We start from the raw sequence: 22,751 nt of genomic DNA, 5'->3' as shown, positions 1-22,751 counted from the left end.
ATGCTTGGCAGGTGTAAAGAAAGGTTTTCCTGAAAAGCACAAATATATTTTGAAACTTGCAAAACTGTATGGTGATTTCCTATCCTCTGCAGAGGATGCAAAAGAAGCTACACTGAAAAAGCTAATACTAGTTAAGTTAATGCTTAATTCTGTTTTTTGCTTTAACTACATCAAATCAACAATATATTTTCCTCAGTGGTTCCCTAACTACATCCAGTATTCTAGTAACTAAATCCAGTACATCTTAATGAAGAACTGCAGTATTTTTAATGAAAATATGTGCAATACTCCATAAAAGCAACAAAAAGCATGCATTCTTTATAGTGTTGCCAAAACTAGGCAGCTATCTTTTATAATCTTACAATAACTTAAGAAGTAGGCTTTAGAAGCTGGAGACATTCTTTTGTACTTACTTGATTCCAAGAGCAAATCCTTGAATAACTTCGCCTGCATTTGGTCCAATGAAATGAAGGCCAAGTATTCGTTGCTCCCTCCCTCGTAAGCACACCATCTGAAAACAATACATCACAAAAAGATCTTTTCTTAGAACACTTAAAGATAAGGCAAGAAGATGAATTAAATGAAACTGGAGTGCCCCAAGATCCTAGTTCAGCTGTTTATTTCCAGTGTGCCAAAAACTTATGCACTTGCTTAAGTCTTACTGACTTCAATAGCTCTTACTCTTATTGTCCTTAAGCACTTTCCTGAATTGAAACTTTATTAGTGATTTTCTTTCAGACTTGAGGGAGCCACTGACAACAATAATTTCTGGTGTTGAATACTTTGTTGTTTGCCATTTATATGAATTCCTCAAAGCACTTTCTGTAGTCTGGTGACCAGACCAGTGCTCTTTTCCACTGAGGGGCCACCTCAGCACTTCTCCAAGCCTGTGCAGTTTTCATCAGGTGTCTTTTCACAGAGGACCACTGCCATTATCAGGTGAATTTTCACAGATGACCACTGCCATTATCAGGTGAATTTTCACAGATGACCACTGCCATTATCAGGTGTATTTTCACAGAGGACCACTGCCATTATCAGGTGTATTTTCACAGATGACCACTGCCATTATCAGGTGTCTTTTCACAGATGACCACTGTCATTATCAGGTGTATCTTCACAGAGGACCACTGCCATTATCAGGTGTATCTTCACAGAGGACCACTGCCATTATCAGGTGTCTTTTCACAGATGACCACTGCCATTATCAGGATATTTTGTGCGTTTGTGACTCAATCAGTAAGCACAGCAGCATGTTTGGTGAGATACATTTACCACATGGGGCACCTAACCTAAAAAGGAGCTGAGCCTCAGAAGCAGCCAAGGATGAAGGTTAGTAAGTGTCTAGGAGAGCTTGAGTCATTGCACATTTAACTTTTATTAGAGAACTTAATGAAAACTTTAGTTCCTATAAGGACACCATCTTTGTAATTATGAAAACAAAGCCAGTTGCTCCCTGCATCCTCCCATCAAACAATAAATTATCACTAATCTACTAAGTCCTGCTATTCAGTAAAAGCTTAAATTCTTTCATCAGGAATGCCAGGAACAGCAGCAATCCTGATGTGGGACTTTAAATATTAAGGCGTTTTAAAGGAGAAATTCTTGCAACAGAGTTTCAAAGACTCAAGTTAAATGGTTATTTATGTGTTTTGAGAATTTAGTATGGACTATATTAAGTATCATCCAACAACTATTATGCTGTTACTACTTCACTCTCAAATATTTTACTCCAATTGACATAATTCAAAGGGAATACATAAAGTTTAATATCATCACCTTTGTTACACTGGTACTTGGGACACTTAAGGAAATGACAAAATACAGTCAGAAAAACTGATTGCAATTATTGACAATGGACATTCCTTACTTAACAATAACAATATATTGTATAATATAATTGATGGACACATTTATGCAAAAAAGACTGTTCCCTGATGATGATAAGAAAAGGAAGAAAAAGAAAACTATGATATATTCTACCAACACTACATTTCATCTTGTCTAAGATTCTCTGCTGTAGGCGAGAGCATCAAAAGCCTTTCCAGCACTGAAGCAGCTGGATTGCTGCAGGAGGCCCTTTTCAGGTCTGGCACTTTGCTCTAAACCAGGAGCTTTTTTGTTTTTGTAAATAGAGACTGAATAGTTACTGTAGTTTTGTAAACTTTATGCTTAATTTTTGAAGGTATCATAGTTTTGGCAAGAGGTGTCAATATAAATATTACATGTAACCAGTTAAGAACTTTCCTGGGAGAAGGAAAGATTGATCTCTGTAGAATCTGAAATATTTCTTAGGACCTTAAATGCAGTTCAAAGATGGTATTTATCAGTAGAATGTCAGTTCTGAAAACTGCTAATATCTGTAAAGCAATTTAAAGATGTCTGTCACCAAGAAAATATCCATCTTGAGATGTTTTTTGCCAAACAGTGCTCTTTAAAGCTGGCTGTACCATATCCTGTTTTAAGTTAAAAGCAAGAAAAGTCCACAAAACTCACTTTCATATAGCATTGAGTTGCATCTCTTTCAGCCACTGTAAACTCTAAAGGTTTGTAATATGCATGGTACACCTGGCACGAAAAACAATAACATTTTGTGTTAGAGAGTACTGTTATGTCAAAACCTGGTATTTATTACTATAATTACTACTATTACTACATATTTATACCTTTGTACAAAAATTGATTTATTTATAAACTGTTAGTTATTTTAAAGAAAGCACAGCAAGAGCTTAACACAAATCTTTTTCAGTGAATCATTACATTAAAAACAAAACTGAAAAACTCTCACAAATAATGCTACTCAGACTAATGACCAAATTAAAGGAAAAAACCTAGCATTTTTAAACTTCTCCCAAAGTTTCAGTGCCTCATTTACTGAAAATAATGAAATCCAAGAATATTTTCATATCTATAATAATGCATCCCACAACAAAATCCAAACCGTAATTTTTGCATTCTGAATAGTAAATTCCTATTTTCTCATAATGATTTTCTCTGGGGCAAGTGAGAGTAACTCAACATATGCTTTCAAGATGACCTTGTAGAAAGTAACAATACCATTATTTAATGATGCTGCACAATGTAATTTGCTAAAATGGCAGCTACTTTAAAGCTGTCACACCCTATCAGTGATTTTAAGCTCAATAAGTAACAGTTCCCATTGTGACCTGCTGCAATACTACTGAAGTTCTGAGCACTTCTGGAGACACCAACTCCCTGTAAACACAGTATTTTGGGGACCAAAAGCCTGACCTGATACAGCAGTGAAAATTCTGCCTTTCCACAGGGCAACTCTGACACCAGCTAGAAAATTAAAAATGTTTTCACACCTCAATATTATCTGATCCGTGACGTTGCACAGCTGCTTCTTCTGACAGGCCAACACAACCATATTCCAAGGGAGTGAAGACTGTGGTGGGCACCTGCGTGGGAGGAAGCAGAAGGTGTCACTGCTGAACCAGGGGCAGCAGCTGCTGGCACACACTGTGCACAGCTGAGAGGGGCAGCCCGGGCACACACCTCCACTGGGGCTGCTCTCAAAGCTGGGCTGCAGTGACCAAGGGCAATTCCTTAGAAATTATTTAAAAAGAAAAAAGCCAAAGATTGTTCTTACTGAAAAAAGACATAACTCACATTGTCATAGTCCATCAGTTCTGAAGACTGGCCGAAAAGACGCTGAGCCAGCAGTTTGCCTGCAGCTATGGCTGTGGGTGTTAATTCAGGACGGCCCTAAGGAGAGAGCACAAGGCTTTGTTTGAACTCAAGGAGAAGCAGCATCCAAAGATTTCTCCTGGGACAATGGTCAGAAGAAGGCCAAATCGTTGGAATTCCAGCTTGGTAGCCAGAGCTCCAAAGAGAAAACGCAGTAATAATTTCTGTCCAAACATGCTTTAAAGTCTGAGTTTACTATCTGTCTTAATGGGGGGGGAAATGTCACAAATATGTAAAATTTTTATACCTTATCATGTCACCTCTTGAAAAGCACATATTCATATGCTGACTGTTCACCCTTTCTCTCCAAAGTAAGCCATGAGGGAATTTTTCAAAGTGTCTTTTTAAAGCAAGAAAAGCCTAGTTTAAAGCAACAGTGTTTTTATAACTTCAAACCTTTTAAAAAAATTGTCTGATACATTTTTACAGAATACAGGCACAAAACCTAGCTATTTGTAGACACTACTACTGACTTCCTCTGCTGGTCTTGGACTGGAAAAGTGGAACACTTTTTTTCTAGCACTGTGACCTAAAGCTGAGCTAATCCTGTCTCAGGCTCTGCTATTACAGAGGGGCTTGAAAGAGATTGCTATTGGCAAATGCAAACTTCCTGCAAGTGAGAAGTGGAACGACAGCAGGACATGACCAGGATGTGCTCCAGTTCAAACCATGAGTCCTGGCTACTTTTTATATCCAAACAGGGCTGTGTATGTGCCAGAACCCTGATAATCTGAGTGCTGGCACAGCACCACTGGAGCATCGGAACTGCAGAGCTGGTTTTAAAGAACTTGAAAGTTTTTGAAAATTGAAGTAAGGTATTTGCAAGGGAATATTTTCAAGCCCCAGGAAGAACAGTCCATATAGGTCAATAAGTCTGAACAAAATTAATAAATCTAGTAAAAACCCTCATTAGTTAAGAGTTCATTGAAGACACGTCATCAAAACGCTTGTTTGACATGAGAAAAGAGGTCAGAAATTCGGAAGGAACGATGTGGAAACATAAGAATGCTGTAACTGAGAAACACTTTTGTAGCACAACCTGGAATGCTTTATAAAATGTGTGAAGTTTTGATTCATACACGTCCCATTTAGATTCAACACTTGTCACACTCCTGCAAAGGCCCCCTTGGAGGCAGTCATTCAATAAGATCTCAAAATCAGTTCTCAGCAGTAAATAAAATAAGGATTCCCCATCACACACATTCCAAGTTTTTCACTTTTTTTCATGATCCTAAAGTTTTTCAATATTTACTGGACTCCATTCTTCTTTACCAGCTTATCTTTTTTTGTATGTTGGTAGACAGACTCTCTACATGGTATTAGCTACCATTTTCTTCAGTACACTGACCATAATAATTATCTACATATTAACAGGCATCTAGGCTTTTAGCTGTACTAATAACCACTTAAAAGCTCAATTGCAAAAAAACAATCTGAAACATTTTATCTAACCTGATAAAAGAAATCACAATTCTAATTGTTAATGAAGGCTAGTCTATTTTTCCTCCACAGCTCATGACAAATCACAAAGCTGCAAGCCTTTCCCTTTTTCCTTCTAACATTCATCAAGTCACAATTTCTCAAATCCAGCATTTTGACTTTCAAGTCTCTAAATGTAATTTACCAGATGAAATTTGTTTTTCCTTACACACATTTGCCTGAAACATGCCTGCCAATCATTTCTGCAGCAGGAAATATATGTTGTTTTGGCATTCCAGAAATGAATAGAAGATTGGAATGAGAGATAAAATTGTGAAAGCACTGCCATGCATTCCATAAAACCCAACTAATTACTAAAACATCCATGCAGATAAAGCCCAATTCCTCATAAACAATGACTTAAAGACCTTCCTTGGTAAATATTTGAAATGAACATTCACTTTGCAGTCATGTGTAGAACTACTCTGCTGATAATTATGGATATGAATTGTTCATAAGAATCCTCCAATGGATTATACATTTAACTGAGATGGTCCTAAGAGAGTTTAAAAAGCTTTGAAGTAATGTGTATTTGTTCTAACACAACTCTTTCTGGTCTCATTTCTATTCAAAGCAACATACTGTACATTCCACTTTCTCTACACATCTTTGTTGTAACACCCTTTGAAATATGACAGATGTAGAGAGGCCTGACCATGTGATAAACCTCCTTCTGAGAAAATGTCTTTATAGTGTGTGCCATACTTTTCAACAAGAACACTACTGGAGGAAGGATTTTAACACAGAGAGTTTATATCAGCACTGAAAAAAAGAATTCAAACTAAAATTCCAGCTTGATCTTCCTGATCCTGATTACAGAAGATGAAAATGCTGAAATGCAATTTCACCTGCCAGTTGAAAATAATATTTTGCCAGAACTTGAATAATATTTTTGAAGGTACATAAACTGATGGATATCTGGAAGATTTTCTTTCCCTTTGTTTCCAAATGAATTCTTGGGTAACATTAGGATTCCATTTGTCATACAGGGGAGCAACAAGACACCCATGCACACACAGATTCCCATTTGCACCAGCTGGGTATGACTCCAAATGAAAAGAATCATTCTGAGCAATCAGGAAACTCAGCTGCCCCTCTCTCACTCCCCTTTCCAGCCAGGGCACTGAATTAAAATAAAAAAAAAGCAGTTCTTGCTATTTGGTAGCAATTCAGTGGTAAAGGATGGAGGAGGGCTTGGGAAGTACTCGCAAAATTTGAGCCAAAGCACTTTATGATAGCAAAGAAACTCTAACAGGGACAGAGCAGAGCAAAGAGAAATCCCGAGCAGGAACACTGGAGGAAAAAGTAATTTTTTATGATGATTCTTAGGGATCACTGATGCTCACTCACAGGAAACAAGATTCCCTTTCCTGTGCTCTTTTGGTAGGTCACACCCAGAAAGTTCCACGACCAAGCTCTGCAGCTTTGAGGTTCTTAGCAGGATGCCCTTGATTCTTGTGTGTTACTTTGAGACATGAACCAACACAGAAATTTCTTTCAGTGCTGGTTCCCATGACAATAAAATCTATTATCTAAATTAACTCTGCTTTAAAAAAAAAGACTAATTTAAGTATTCAAATAAAATAAACTCCATTGCTTAGCAAGAGGAATTACACAGGTCACATTGTGCTGGAGTCAGATAAGATAATGACAGTATTTCTTTTTACCTCCAAATCCTTGAAATGTATGAGTACTATATGATGATCTCTTTAATTCCCTGCATTGGCCAATATGCAGATAAAAGTTTAAGGGAATATTCTACAGAGCACTGACTTCACTTTTTCTTTTTTTCCCCTAATTGTACACTGGGCACAGCACAGAACTGTGCTGCTGTTTTTAACACTTATATTTAGAAGTGTCTATTGAACTACTCAGGTTCAAAAATCTGCACCAATAAGGACAAAAGCAGGAAAAGGAAATAAAGGTTTTAACAACAAAATGAAAATTAGAAATAAATGAAGACATGATTTTTTAGATCCAGAGTAGGAAAGAGGAGAGCATCCTGCCTCCAACTTTATATTTCTTATTTAACTAAATCCTCAAAGGGCAGAAGACAAAAAGCATCCAGAAGGAAATGCTCAAAATAACACTGCAGATTGGCAGCAAAATAAACAACAGAATCTAAGCCCTGCCAGCACTGCCTCTAACAACTGCTTTTGGATGAAATTAAAAGGAAAATTTTGGAAAGCAGGAGGCCAGCCAAGCCATATATATCAGAGATAAGCAGGTGTAGGAGGTTGTTGTGAGCAGAAAGTGGACTTTAGGAAGGATCCGGGAGCAAGAAGTGTCAAGTACAGAGGGAATCTGCAATGAGAAGAAAGGAGAGGAACTCTACAAAATCCCAAAGGTCTGAGTGACCAGACAGGACAACAGGACAGAGAAGTTGTGTAGAGTAAGGGAAAAAAATAAAGGAGAAATATCTGAGAAGGAAAGAGTTTTAACACAATTTAAAAGGAAATGGCAAGTCCACATGAAGATGGAGACAGACAGGAAGAAACACATGTCTACACAGAGGGAAGAGGTCAGGAGTGGTCAGCAGATTTATGAGATTTAAGTGTCTCTGGCAGCTCCACAGTCCAGTCAGAAATTTGCAGGGCTATTCCCATTTAATCTGTTACATCCCTTCAGCAAGCACCTGTAAGGTTTATCTATTAAACACAGCAGAATGAGAAATCTTTTGTAGTTCTCTAAAATGATGCTACATATACTGTTTGGATGTTGCTACAGTATTTAGCTTTACCAGACTTGTAAGGCAGATGCCTGCACTATATGAAAAAAAATCTTGATAGAAAGGCCTCAATTCCAGAAAGTGCACATGTATCATCACAAGACATTCTTGTACTGTATGACTATAGATTATCAATAGCACTAGAATAAGACCACAGAATCTGGTTTTGCCTCTCTAACAAATAAATTATTTTGCTTAAGTTATAATGTCTCCTTCTTAAAATAAACAAACAACCAAACAAGAAAGCCACACCCCTCATGTTTATTTAGCATAGTCATTGACAAATCATGAACAAAAGTCAAATGCATTTAGTATTTTAGGCAATTACTTTTTCTTATTCTAGAGGAAATTACTTTTGTCAGAAGCACTTTTCATCAGGGAGCTGAAAAGCTGTTCTGTGATTAGTCTCAATTAACACCCAAAATACCCAAAATGCAGTCACAGAACTTGTCATGGTCATTCCCAGTAAATGCACTCAGCTATAGAAGGCAAGAACTGCTTTCACTCAGCATTCACAGGCAGCATGAAGTCATATGTCAAAAGTGATAAAAACATTATTAGGAAGATAATAGGAGTGATAAAGACATCATTATTAGCCTCTGACCAATGATGCATCCCCTGATAAACATCAGCAATAATCTCTTATGCTGAGATACTTCACAAGATCCCTGTGAAGGAAATTACTGACCCAGGTGGTTGGCATAAACACTCCAGCCCTGCCAAGGGAAAAAGTGCAAAACACTAAGATATACACCAGAGCATGACTACATCTGGGGACTAGTTATTAGTCAGGAACAAAGTTGGCTTCCTGTTATTGTAAAACAGTTTATGTAGACTCAGTACCTCTGTTATGTCTCCAACTGCATAGATGTGAGGAACAGAAGTAGCTTCACTGGCATCAACAATAATCTTTCCAGTTTCAGAATTAGTTTTCACTCCAATTGTCTCCAAATTGAGAGTTTTGGTGTCAGGGGCTCGGCCTTAAGGGAAAAAAAAAAGAAGAAATTAAAGTAAAAGCTATTGGAAAACTTCAGCAGAGTTAATCTAAAAAGCTGGCATCCTCCACTCTGGGTCTCCAAGAACTTTGACAGTCCAAGCAGAAATATGAGAAAACTTTTACTGGGAAAGCTTCAGGGGTGGAAAGTATGGATATGACATTCTGTGGGAAAGGAGCTCGATCACTATTGCCTTTGCTGAGACATCAGAGGGTTATCCTTTTTAAATATGGAGGACAACACCAACTGGAAAAAGTGCAAAAACCGTATGATTTCATATTTATTGAACATTCCAAATTCAGTTTCCTAATGTAGCCCAAATATACATATAAAAACTAAGCAAGTTCTACACTGAAACTTTCCAATAAACATAAACCGAATGGCACTCAATGCCAACAGTGTGTTGTCTATTCTTTTTGAATAAAAGTTATTAATAATGCAGTTCAAAGTTAAACATTCCTGAAGTCCTTGGTTCTCGTAATCTGAATACACTTATCTTAAAACATTTTAGTTCCCTCAGCCTACATGAAAAATTTTATCAACTTTGTTCTCAAGTCCTAAATGCTGATTTAGGTATCTCAAACTGTATTTGAGCTATTTCTGTAGTTTTGAAACATTTTAAATGTATTTAAAAACAAATGAGGCAAATCCAGCCAAGCCCAGATTTTATTACAGCTTCCTATTCCAATCATATCAAATTATCTCATATTTTAAAAATATATCTTTGTAGTGCTTTCTGCATTGTTACCACTTATATCACCGAAGTCTTAATAGTATTACACTGAGCTTTCTAAAGAGTATCTAAGGAAGCAATTCCTTACCCAGAAATTGGAATCTTAAATCCTATCCAGCTTGTTTGAAAGTTAATAAGCACAGTGAAATTATGCGGTAGTCACGAAGTTTTTACAGCTACACAGGATCACATAGAAAAAAATTTACCTGAACATATTCAAATTAAGGAATTTGTTTTACCTTTATGTCTATTTGAGAGTCTTTAAATGAATATAAATATATCTACACATACAGGTCTCCTTTGCGTGAGTCATGATTTGCATTTGATGTTAATACAGAGCTATAGCAAAGCACAACAAAAAGAGAAACGTGTTTTCATTATAAAAACAAGCTCTTTGATGTTAATGTAGGAAATTATTAAACAAAAGTAAAACCTGGCTTGTCAATACAGACCTAATTATATGTAAACATATGATTCAGTGCTTTATACATCTGCCATATAGCCAGGCCCCTCAAACAATGTCACATCTGAATGCCTCTGTAAAGACTTCTGTGTATTAATTTCATCTGGTGAAACCAACACTTCCTCTGGGAGCACTGACTGAAGCTGTCGGCACTTGGCTATCTGTCTGTCTTCCCTTCTGTTGTCCTCATGGGATGTTGATCTGCTGTTCCTTCTCTGCCCCCTGCTCCCCAGTCCTGATGCTATCAGGCAACAAAAATAATAAACCTCCAGGACCTTATCTTGGCTCGGATGTGAAACAACTTCCTACCGTTGTATTTCTTTGTGTATTGAGAGTAAAGCCTGGGTATTCTGCAAATGGACAACTAATGGGGTTTTCTAGTTTCCTCTTTTTCCTGCCATGCAGAGCCAAGAGAAAACTTAGCACGCAATGGCAGGCACTGAAAGAGGAAAAAAAAGACAAACCGTCAATAGAGTCATTTAAAGACCTGTGACAACAACAGTTGAGTTTATCAAACCTGCAGGATAACACTTAACCTTTCCACTGCAGTCTATTTTAACATATGTACAGCTTGGTATTAATAGCTAAGAGTTACAAAAAATGTGCTGCTTTTCATAGTGAAGTTTCTCTCTCAATATTACTGCCTAACTATTATTTTTGAAGACAAGATCAAAAATTTTAAACACTGAACTGAAACTGTATTGGCCTTCAGCCCATGCAGGTTCACCTCCATGAACAAGAATTGTACTTACTGATCTTGCTTCATCTCAAATTCAGTAGCTTAGGCTCATGATTATACAATGTGTCTTGGTAGGTTGTAGTACCAAATTCAGGGAATTCTGATGTTTCCCAACATTCACTTACTATTATAAAATCAGTTCCTACCATTTCTCAGTAGGAGTTTCATTTTATACCTATAATTCCTGATTTTTTAATATTTTCAACTTGAAGAAAGCATGACTTTACAGCTCATTTCTAAGATCCCAAATCCTACCAGGCACACAAACCCACCCTTTGCCTACAAACAGCACATGTGCTTTTAGTTTGAAGATGTCCTGAAGCTGCCAAAGAACAGGAGTGTGCAATTGTATAGGACACAAGATTAGATTTAGCTTTCATTCAAAACAGCAAAATATTATGCCAGACATCTAGAAGAAAGGTGCAACTCAAATCTGACCCTTAAAAAGGTTACCTGCCTCCTGCACTTCTAACATCACACCTTAATCTCATCTTTCATAGACCCATACATTTACCACACAGCTGTGAAAACCACACAGAGCCCTGCTTTCAGTGCTGGCCCCCATTTGCTTTTAACTTTAAAAGAAAAACCAGCTTTTTGGTCTGTTTTTGTAAAATCTAACAACATGGCTTCCTAAGGGGGCTGCCAGTCAGGGGCTCCGCTGCAGGGAGTGACAGGGGAGTGGCTGGAGCACACATCACAGACACTGGCCAGGCTGTGTTGTGGCATTTGTGTCCCATCACCTGCCCAGGGGCTCTGGCAATCACACCTGAACACAGAACAAGGGGAACAAGTATTAGACTGTGACCTTCACACGCAGGACCTGCAACAGGGGAGCCTGAAGCAGCTAAACTCTGAAGAAGCCAGAGGAAAAGGCATCCTCAGGTAAGCAGCAGTGGCAAATGAGTGATAGAATATTCTTACATCCAGTAAGATTTCCCCAGGTGATAAAGGTGCAGCTGACAGCAGAATTTTATAATGGATCTTCCAGAATTTCTTAACCACAGAAGTTGGAATTCCTGTTTGCCTCCCAACATTAGAAAAATCCAAACTGGAGCCAACCATGCATTTTATGTAGATGGCCACTGTGAGGATACTGCTGGGTGACAGGAGAGTTTTTCTGGAATAAAGCTCAAGCCCAACAGTCTTCACTTCTTCCCTATACACTGGCACGTCACTTTATAACTTTATCCAATCTGACTTCAGTCTCACCTTAATCAAAATCTTGTCTGTGTTCCTAGTATCAATATCTCTTCATTCTGAGTGCCTGACACATTCCCCAAATTAATGTCACTAAGACCACTACCCTTTTCTCCTTCAAATGTCTCCTAAACCAACAAGATATTCACTAAAACGTAACCAGCTGATAATGACTAATAAAAAACACTTCAGAGTAACTACTGTTGAGATTGCAGGAAAATATTGACTAGAGTAAGATTAAATAAGGTTAAAAGAAGTTCAGAACCTTTATCAAACTGATAGCAGTGTGCACCATTTCTACAAGGATGTTTTTGAACATTGCATCCACTACTGAGAAACCTGCAGCATGCCTGGCACATCTGAAAAAAAATCCTGGCCCTTAGTCAGTGCTAGGGCAGCAACTGGTTCTCTGTCAAGCTGCTCGCTGTACTCTCCTGAGTTATCTTTTCTAAGGATTTTGTGAATAATCACATTTCAGTTACAGCAGGGATATTTTGCCATCTATTGCAAACTCACATAGAAATACTACTTATCAATTCCTTTTAGCTGTTTGCAACTGCTCCACTCCAGCCACAGAATTCAGCCCTTCAATAGCTGAAATGAACCCTCCCTACAAAGGGTTCTCCTGCAACTTTGCCCTGCAGCTCAGCAGTTGCATCTGTTTACAAAGGTGTCAATCTCTACTCTTCTCTTTGGGTGAAGACCCCTGTTTACTCTGAACATGCACACATTTACCATTGCTTTGGAAATCAGATAAATTAGGCATCTAACAAACATTTTTGTATGTCCTTCAGGGCAGGGAGAATACTATATAGTAGTAAATGTTTATTGGTTCTACATTAAACAAAACCTCAAAATCTTATAATTTCAGGAGAATTCTCCAGAAGCCAAAGACAGTACTAGTAAGACAGAAGGACATACTGAGCTGAACTGGAAAAATCAAATAAAGGTCAAGAACTGGAAAAATCAGGAAAAATCAAATAAAGCTCTTGCACTGAGCTGGAATATAACAGTATGTAGTCCCTCAGCAAGGTATCACGGGTCCATGACAGTTAACAACAAAACTTCAGATTGAAACTTTTAAATTATATTTGAATGTATCAAAATGAGATTTCTTTTTTTTCTCCCTCAAATATTTTGACTAGTTCAAAAAAGCTGCTAGAAAAACAAAGAGAGCATTGTGACTGCTTTTATTGGCTTATTCACAAAAGCAGAAAATCACACATTCCAAAAGCAAAACAAAACTCGTCATAGGAACACAATCTAATTTTCTTTTTAAAGGGCTGACATTAAGAGATAGTACTGTAGCTTATTAAACTATGTCCCATTGTCAGTAATTATTTTTAACACTATTCATAAAATCCTACTAAAATTCCATGATGCACTGGCAAAAATGATGGAAATATGTACTATAATTTAGGCTACAATTAGTTAACAATAGCAGCTGCTTTTTAACCAACTCTGCAAGCTGACTTGCTTCAATCAGTATTGTGACTGGCACATCTGCAGACAGGAAATCCTCAACACCACCAAGTTTCCCAGCCTATTATCTGAGACACCTGGTGTGGGTGTGTTGATACAGAGCAAAACAATGAATCATATGGACTGCACACCAATTAACCAGCTTTAACTGTTAATGTGTTTAATCCTTAAGGGTGGAGTGCCAATTTGAACACTAAAAAAAAGTCAACATAAAATCCTCAAAGTATTCATTTTGCTGTTTCTAAATATGGATTGTAACTCAAATCTAAGACAAAAAATTATAATACATGTAGTTCCTCTGTACTGAAATAGTGAGCAGACTCATGTTACAACTGAATTGCAACAGTCTATCATGCAACCTTATTCCATTATAATTAACAGTAAACCAAGATTTTTTTCTTATTATTTCAACTTAATAGCTCTTTTTTTCCATCTTAGACAAAAGTAAACAAGTTGGCTTGACATTTGAAATGTGTCTCCAACTCAGTGTACTTTTCATAGAACCACAGAATGGGTTGGGTTTTTTACCAGAAAGCTTAAGAAAAATCAAATACAGCACTTAGAAACCCACTTTTTGGAAACATTTTCATCTCACCTCATGAATATTATTCTACAGTTTACCCAGGATTGTTATGTACCCAGATAGCATGAGCTTTTTTTGCTCTTGGCAAAAGTGCTCTTTGCAGTAGTCAGTTTGATTGGTTCTGATGAGAATAATCCATTATTACAGGCTGTTTCCACAATTCATAGAGCCCAAGGCACTTCTAACAGAGTAGTAGTTACAGTAAAGAAAAGAAAACATTTGTCACAATGCACAACCTGCTCTCTGTTTTGAGTACTAGGAAGATATAAAGCTGAATTAACCAGGGAAATGGAACAACTGGACAGCATACTGAGTCCACTGGGCAAAATACAAAATACTGTAAATGATCTGTTTCTGATCCTGTAATGGATCTATGCTACAACCACAAGAATTTAAATGTGTGTTATAAACAAATGAAAGAGTAATGCATCCCCACTACTCTAAAACAGTAGTGCCAGATAAAAAGAATATAAAGTAGTCAAGGGGATTGCTAAAGCTGCTAGTAAAACCGATTATTTGTCTGCATCAAAACAGATTTCCTGGGCAGTACGTTTAAGCCTATTTACTTTGTTTGCCAGACATCATCTGCCTACCACTACTACCTTTAGGCATGCATTATTGATCTAGAATTCCAGATATTCACAAAGAGATTCAGAAAGACAAGAGGTCCCCTCCTCTGGTGGGCTTGCAGCCATCTGAACCAATACAGGAACTGAGGACAGACTTGTAACAGCAACAAATGAGCAGCTTAGGGAGGCAGCACTGCAGGAGTATTTTCATTCCTGTGGGCTGGAGCCTTGTGCCATATATCATTTAGTGTGTTAGTCCTTGCGGGAAGCAGCATTTGTCTCAAAGGAGACAAACCCCAGCTCTGATTCCCATTTCTGGTGATTATGCTCATACACATTTGTCACAGCATTCTTTTAAACCCCTTTACTCTAAGTCATTGTGTGTCAGTTCCAAGGGGTCTGAGAGATGTGAAAGTCCCCAGGCAGATTTCAGAAAGCTATACAGTGTTCAAGGTTCCCTGCAATGAGCTTGGGTGTTTAGAGACAAAGTTACTTCTCTTTCTCTGAATTGGATGATGGCTGCAGTAACAAACTTATGCAGCACAGTTTAGAAAAAATCCTAGAAGAAATGGTTACCTCTTAAAGAGGATAAATACACACTTACAGTGAACAGCTTCATGAATCAATCACGAGTATGGACTTAGAAAACACTACCTGCAAACCAGAGCTTCGTGTTCTTACTCTAAAGTGAGGAAGTAAAAAGGTGGAAGTAAAAGTGAGGAAGACTAGGTGGTCTCCCATTTATTGCAGCTCATGCAAAAATAGCTACCACAGACTTCTTCCATTCACTGTAACTTAAATGATTTTTTAGACTGTAAATGAACAAGTCAGGCATGCAAGAAAGGAGTTAAACAACTGTCAATGTTTAAGTCACTAAACATATAACTGGGAGGCAGGGAGAGTGCTGTTTGACCCCATGTGAAGTGACTTCACTTTCAGAATGGAAAACATTGCAAAGAAATGTTAAGATAATCATATTTACCTACTGCCCACATAACAGTGTCGAAGGAATCAGTTTCTTCTCTGTCCAGGTCAGCATTTTTCCAAGTGACTTGCAATCTGTTGCTCTTCAATTTTTCAACTTTAGTTGGGAAACATCTCTTTAAAAATTTTGTGCCGTAAGATTCCATGTGCTCAGTTACCAAAGAAGCCATTTGCTGTTGAGTAGTGAAACAAATGGGTTTTTTCTTAGATATATGACCATTTTAATGTAAACTCCTCCTCATTTGGGTTCAGGAAACCCCAGTAAATACCTTGTGCATTTCACACATTTGTCATTTCTTAGTTACTATGCACTGCTAACACATGATAATTTAGGGAGCCACTACGACCTACAACTCCATTCCAAGAGGCACCTACACCTGAATACTCAAGTTCTTTAAAAAAAAAAAAAAGGCATATTAATAAAATTGTTGCTTTTAAAGTATTTGTTGTTTATACAACATAGAGCATATTCAATTTATAATTACCATAATTACAATTTCCGAGTAGTTTGATGAAAATTAAATACTTTCATAAAACAACGGGAGAAAGAGATTTCCTTCTGCCATAACACCTGACATTTCTCTGCAATGATTATGAATCACTAAGGTTTCACAGAAAGTTCTAATACAAAAAACAAAAAAACCACCCCCCAAAAAAAAACCCAAACAAAAAACCACAAACAAACAAAAAACCAACCAACCAACCAACAACTTTTGTCCTAAGAGCCTGTTTGAAATAATGCCACACCACATTGCAGTAGTAAAATGTGGCATCAACAGGTTTATCCAAAGACATCCTGCTCTTGACTGCAGGAACTCAGGTTGCACTTTGCCAGAGTATGTTTATTACTTAAAGGATATTATTACAAAACTACTCACATAGAACAACTCCACACAAGCTCTCTCAGCTTACAAAACTTTATTTTCAAAGTTGATATTAACTAATATGAAGGCAACAGCAGGGTTATGTCTCTTCAGAAACATGAGAGCTCACTAATCAGTTTCCATCAGACTCAGTGTGGCTGCAGACTGAACATAATTATTTTATCTCCATTAATACTTTATTAACTTTGGTATGGCCATTGTGCTCTTCCTGCCTACAGAGGATCAAGTTCTCAGAGTAAGCCCTACTGTACGTGTTTGACCAAGTGCCACACACTATTCCCTGCTGGCTCAGACCTCGTGCTGTTACAGGTGTTGATTTCTTCAATGAGGAGTGTAAATCCCAAGAATTATTCTTATACAATGTTTTTCAAACTCATGCCACCAGTTTTAAGGCATTCAAGCTGCTAGTTTTAAGGAAGCTACTCCTTAAAGTGGGAGAGAGTGACACACAACCAGGAACTGTCACGAGTGTCACTACCCCAAGTGGTGTTTGTCACTGTCACTTAAACAACAATACCCCCACCTCAAAAACTGTGCATGTACTAGAAAATGTTTGGAGATGCAAACAACACTATTTCTTTAGCAGATAAAAAATAATCTGGTCTATCTTTTAATTTATTTGCTGGATAAGGAGATGTAAGATATTCTGTACTTGCCTGATCAAACCCACGAAGTGGGACACTTCTCATCATGACTGTAGTGTCCAATCCAATGCCTGTCAGAAAACCAGCACACTCAAGGGAAACATCTGGTGACACACCAGTTAAGCAAATGTAAACAACAACTTCAATAAACACAATATATAAGTAGTATACAAGTGGGCTTTTTGCTTGGAGATACCAAGTTCTCCTCACACAGACATCTTGAGCTTGCTTTTGTACATAGAATAAAACTTGAAAGTCTTATAGTTAACATAGTTGACACTGGATTTAAGATCCTGAGAATTTATCCTCAGCTGATCTTAATTTCCAACATGTTACTGCATAGAAAACTATTACTATTCTCTCACCAACTCAACAATATGACACGAGCAAAGGAATTCTGAAAACCGAACTTTCATGGGACAGACAGCTGTGCTACTCATAACCATAGATCATCATAGGCCTTTCAAAAGATACAGCTGGCTCCAACAACCAACCTGTTAGAGAAAAAGAAGAAAAGAAGACAGCAGTGGAATGAGCTTATGCATATTTTTGCACAACCAGAAAAAAACATTTTCTGATGTGGGTGTCACATTCGCCAACTTCCAGTCAGCTGTTACCCCCAGTTAGCCAGGACTGCTGGTAAATGATGGAGGGTGGCGCAGGCAGCTCCTCCAGCAGCACCCTGGGGTGGATCCCATCCTACCCCATGGACTTGTGCATGTCCAGGTGCTGAAGAAGGTGTCAAACCAAGTCCTCATGATTTGTGGGGGCTTCATTCTTTTCCCTGTCCCCATCTTTCAGCTCAGGGGTTGGGTACCCACAGAACAACTGTTCTCACTATTAAGGACTGAAGCAAAGAAGGCATTAAGTAACTCAGCCTTTTCCTTATCCTTATTACTGTGCTTCTCCCCCCTCCACATCCAATAAAGGATGGGGATTCTCCTGAGCCCTCCTTCTGTTGCTACTGTATTTACAGAAATATTTTTATTGCCTTTTACAGCAGTAGCCGGATTAGGTTCTAATTGGGTTTTGGCCTCTCTGATTTTCTCCCAGCACAACCTCATGGCATCCTTGTAGTCCTCCGTCTTTTCCCAGGGGCATAAACACTCCTTTTTTGCCCTAACTTCCAGCTAAAACTCTATTTAGCCAGGTCAATCTTCTTCCCTGACAGCTCATCTTTCAGCACATGGGGATGGCCTATCAATTAGATTGTCTTCCTATCAAGTAGATTGCAGCTCCCAATGCAAGATTTTATTCACTGCTAAATTTAATTTTGATTTATAATCTGCTTTTTAATTGTTATGTTTTTCCAAATGCCAAATATTTGCCCTTCCTGTCTTCAAACATTTGTGTAGGCTATTATAGAAAATGGATTTAATAGATTTACTTAGACTGGTATTTACCAAATATATCCACTTTAGTTCTTAAATAAAACTCCAGCTCTCATCTCTCCCACTATTTCACACCCTTTCAATCAAGAATATCATTGAAATTGTCCATCAACACTTGCAGTTTATGCAGAGTATCAGCTCTCCAGCACAGCAGTTTCCATCTCTGTCCCCAGTTGCTCCCTACACTGCAGCAGTTCCTCTCTCTCCTGACCATATCCTCAGTTCCCTACGTTTGCTGGGTACAAAAGGCAGAAGGCTCAGGTAAAAGCAGCTCCAGCCAGGCAGCCATTAACACTCAGCTGCTGGACAGGCTGCACTTGCACTCCTTTGCTGTTTATATTTTACACAGACTCATTAAATCTCAGTTTGGAGATGCATCCCACACAGAATTTCCACTGACAACAAAGTATTTTGTTAGGTTTTCAAACAGGCTTGTGGCCTATGCCTTACCCTAAACCAATCTGCAGCATCTCCCAGTTCTAACAGCAAAGCTTTTAAACTTCTGAGCAGTGCAGACATGGAGGCTGCAGCTCTGTAAGCCCCAGGGACTGCACACTCGGTGCAACACATGTTTTCTCACAAAAGGCTCCAGATAACATCTCTCTATCCTACAATAAAAACATACAACTTCTGAAGGTGTACAGAGAACAGGTCAAGTAAAAGCGATTAAAATCTGCTAGGCTGGGGTTTGTGTTTGGCAAACAATTTAACGTAATGGGAAATAATTTTTCCAGCATTAGGGCATCTGATTAATCTGTGAATGGATGATCACTGCCTCATTAGCATGCAGCTCCTGGGAGATGCTCCAAAAAGCCACATACTGCCCATAAAGAAATATCTACTGGAGATTCACAGAGAAAAGAATAAGAATTTCTGTAATTTGGGCATATGTTTGCTCTTCTTTTTCATTAGAAGAAAATTAGATGTCAGCTGGCACTTATTGATAGCATCAGCCCCACATTATTCACACTTTCTTGTACAAAACAGGGAGTTCCTGGATATTGTCAGTGTCTAAAAGAAAAGTTCGGAAAGCAGAGCCTAATCTTGTTCACACCTGCTCAATCTCTCACTCATTCTCAACACATTTCAAGTCATCTTTTCTAATTCACTCTGCCAAAACTCTTCATCTCAGTAGTGAGCTTCTTCCCCATGTTTGTATATCTAAGGGACTTTTAAGTTGGTTAATGGTTTACCTTTTTTTAAAAAAAGATATGAATAACTGCAGGACTGACAGTTCTGTAACCTGCAGGCATGTAATTTGTAGCTGAGCTATGTACACTTGGAGAGGGAGAAAAGAAAGAATAACTACAACACAACTCAAACTAAAAACAAAAGGTGTTAAACTGAACCTTGGGAATATTTATAACAGAAACAAATCCGACAGAAACAAACCTTTAACAACTCCCTCCTTCATTTGCTAAGACACAGCCTGATAAAGCACAGAAATGCTACTGTAGCCCCTGCAGGCTTATTTTGACTAAATCTCAGGAATGCACCATATAAACACTAGACTCCCACATTACACTGTTACAACTTGCATTAGCAGCAACTGGACAAGAGCCACATTTTCACAGAAACATCTCACAAGGATAAATCTTATATTTTGGTTTGGACTTTTTTTTGGAGGGGGCGGTGTGGGTGTTGCTTTTCCTAAAAACAATTTCCTCACATAAATCATGCTTTCAAAATTCAAGAGGTGACTGATCACTACAAACAACAGCAAATTTCCTTTCTTTCTAAAATTGTACCAAGAAGCCTCATTTATCTATTTAAAGCTTAGCTTAACACAGTGCATTTTTATAGCAGAAAGTCACTGCCATGAATAGCAACTATGTTTCTTTGCAAAATCACCAGTATTACAGTTCAAAGACTCTTTTGCTTTTTCTAGAATTGCTCAATAGAGAAGACAAAAAGATAGCATTGTTTGACTTTCAGGCTAGCAAATCTGCATTTCCTATCACAATTATCTTCATCAGGAAATCGCTTTGTAGTGGAGTGTTGACTCAGAATCTTACTGTGCTATGTGCTGTAAAAAACAACTATGGCATTTTAGTATTTCCATTAAAACCAGTGTTTTAATATTTAATATTAAATATTTAATATTAATATTAGTTAAACAACAGCTTCCAAAGCAAAATTAAACCAAATGCCTCATCATATTTTCTTTTGTTATCAGAACTGCCACAGCTTAGGACAACCCAAATTTATGGTGGAGTTTCTCCCCTAATCGAGGGACTGAGAAGTCCCTGGCTGAGCTCATGCTGCCCTCTTGGGGTGTAATCGCTACAGCACAACCTAACACCGTGAAAAGGCGAATTCCATTTGATTTTAGAAAGGAATTTCGTAAGAGGAGGAGGGGGAAGATCTATCAGTTACTAATGAAGTTTGGTAGTATGATATTGACGCATCCCAAAGCATATTTTCAGAAGGAAAACAGAAGCAAAATTGGTGCACAAAAGGCAATTTTGAACCTTTTTTTGCCATATAGAAAAGGTAGGAACGCCAGCATCTACTGCAGCCATGGTAAGGTAACTCACGTTTTTCCAGGAGATTCCTTTAGCCAGAACAGATCATCACTTGTGATTCCATGCTCCAGTGCACCTGCAACCTACAATCACACAGGTGAGTCTGCAATGCAACTCCTGCCAGCAATAACAGCTAACAGCAATTTGGGCTGTGTTGGCTGAAGTACAAGGGGAAACATCTGTGGCTGCTGACTCCCAACATGAATTATCCTACAGCTCTAAGCAACACCAAGATACTGAATCAGAGCAAATTGTTGCCTATGGAAATGTTTTTTAAAAAGCCATTTTTTATATAAAGACAATTTTTTGTGTGACACAAGTACAAAAATCTCTCATATGTTGCTTTATTTTTACATTCATTATCCTCCTTCACTGTGTTCTGCATCTCAAGCAGCAAAGCACTGGAGTTCTCAAATGGAAGGGTAACTTACATGTGCAGGGTATTTTGGTCTTCCTCCAGTAGCAATGACAATATTATCTGCAGTAACAACAATCTACAAACAAAAATAAAAAAATCAAAATCAAGCATTTGCAATCCTTTTATCTGTCTTTGGATTTCCTCTACATACAAATGAGTGATCAATGAGAAACCTGGCACTACCATCTGCTACTTATGTGGCATAATAATCAGCAATGCATTAAAAAAAGGATGGAGATAAACTAATACCTGCAGAATTTCTCCTGCTCATTCTGTACTAGGTTTTGTTTTAATATTAACTGTGCAATTGTTCTTATACTGAGCAAGATTCTAATGAGTATTTGGAAGCAACAGTTATGCACAAATGACACCATTTTAAAATCAGTTTCTTGTCAGGATAAAATGCACAAACACACAGCAGTAAATTCTGTCTCAGGTCTGGAGTTAAGCTACCTTAAAAGAAGAATGTTTCTAGCAAATCCTAGGCACCTACCCCCAAAACCTGATAGTCAAGCTGATATTAATCAGTAACATTAAACATTAAATTACCCTCAAAAAGGTGTTCAAAAGGCATGTTCAGCCTTGTTAAACAGGCAGCAATGGCCACCATTCCGTTATGTGACCCAGCTGTGCATTCACACTAATTGCCTCCCACACACAATTTGGTATTACTGAGTTAATCACCCCTACAAATCATCTGAAGGAGGGAAACAGCTCAGAGTAACCTAATTCTCCGAATTTACATTTCTGTAAGCATCACCACGACTGACCAAATCAAACAAAAATCTTTAGTCTCAGCATTTCCACCTGCAGAACAAAAGCAATAGCACCTAACAGGCCAGGCCAGGGACTCAGCAGGCACCAGTCCAGTTCACAAACAACTTCTCATGTGGAAATGTAAATCTCACTCATCAAAACAATACTGAATACCTCAAGCAATTTGCAAAGGGACAAGCTCCCAAATGACCTCAAATGTTCAAAGTGAACAACACTGCAGAAATCAGCACAGGAGCTCACCTCTTTACCTGCTTTCGTTAAACCACGGACTGTATGGGGATCAGAAAAACTTCCTTTTATGTTGAAATATTTCACCTTTCTGTATAGGAGAAAACAGCATCAGCAATGCACGCTTAACAAGAGTAGGTATGAAATACAATCAGCTATTTTTTCTGTATTAAAGTGCTAAAAAGGGTAGCAAACAGGCATAGAGCAATAAAAGGAAA

General features: G+C 38.0%; 1 protein-coding gene across 2 annotated transcripts in view; it reads right to left on the bottom strand.

Annotated features, from left to right (window-relative positions):
* The window catches only part of TXNRD2 (thioredoxin reductase 2), a 31,433-nt gene that overhangs the window by 4,912 nt on the left and 3,770 nt on the right, over nt 1-22,751 (bottom strand). For both annotated transcript variants that reach the window (XM_063415696.1, XM_063415695.1), the window contains 11 exons: nt 22,546-22,624; nt 21,542-21,604; nt 21,123-21,193; nt 17,669-17,688; nt 17,207-17,298; nt 15,665-15,839; nt 8,762-8,898; nt 3,634-3,729; nt 3,330-3,422; nt 2,497-2,568; nt 414-511 (listed from right to left, as the gene is read on the bottom strand). In XM_063415696.1, the coding sequence (XP_063271766.1) occupies nt 414-511; nt 2,497-2,568; nt 3,330-3,422; nt 3,634-3,729; nt 8,762-8,898; nt 15,665-15,839; nt 17,207-17,298; nt 17,669-17,688; nt 21,123-21,193; nt 21,542-21,604; nt 22,546-22,624 (996 nt within the window). The remainder of the gene's footprint in view (nt 1-413; nt 512-2,496; nt 2,569-3,329; nt 3,423-3,633; nt 3,730-8,761; nt 8,899-15,664; nt 15,840-17,206; nt 17,299-17,668; nt 17,689-21,122; nt 21,194-21,541; nt 21,605-22,545; nt 22,625-22,751) is intronic.

This window comes from Prinia subflava, chromosome 19, assembly GCF_021018805.1.
Source record: "Prinia subflava isolate CZ2003 ecotype Zambia chromosome 19, Cam_Psub_1.2, whole genome shotgun sequence".
In the NCBI taxonomy this organism is placed as follows: Eukaryota; Metazoa; Chordata; class Aves; order Passeriformes; family Cisticolidae; genus Prinia; species Prinia subflava.
Note: the sequence above shows the minus strand (reverse complement) of the source record. Positions and strands in the feature narration are given on the sequence as shown.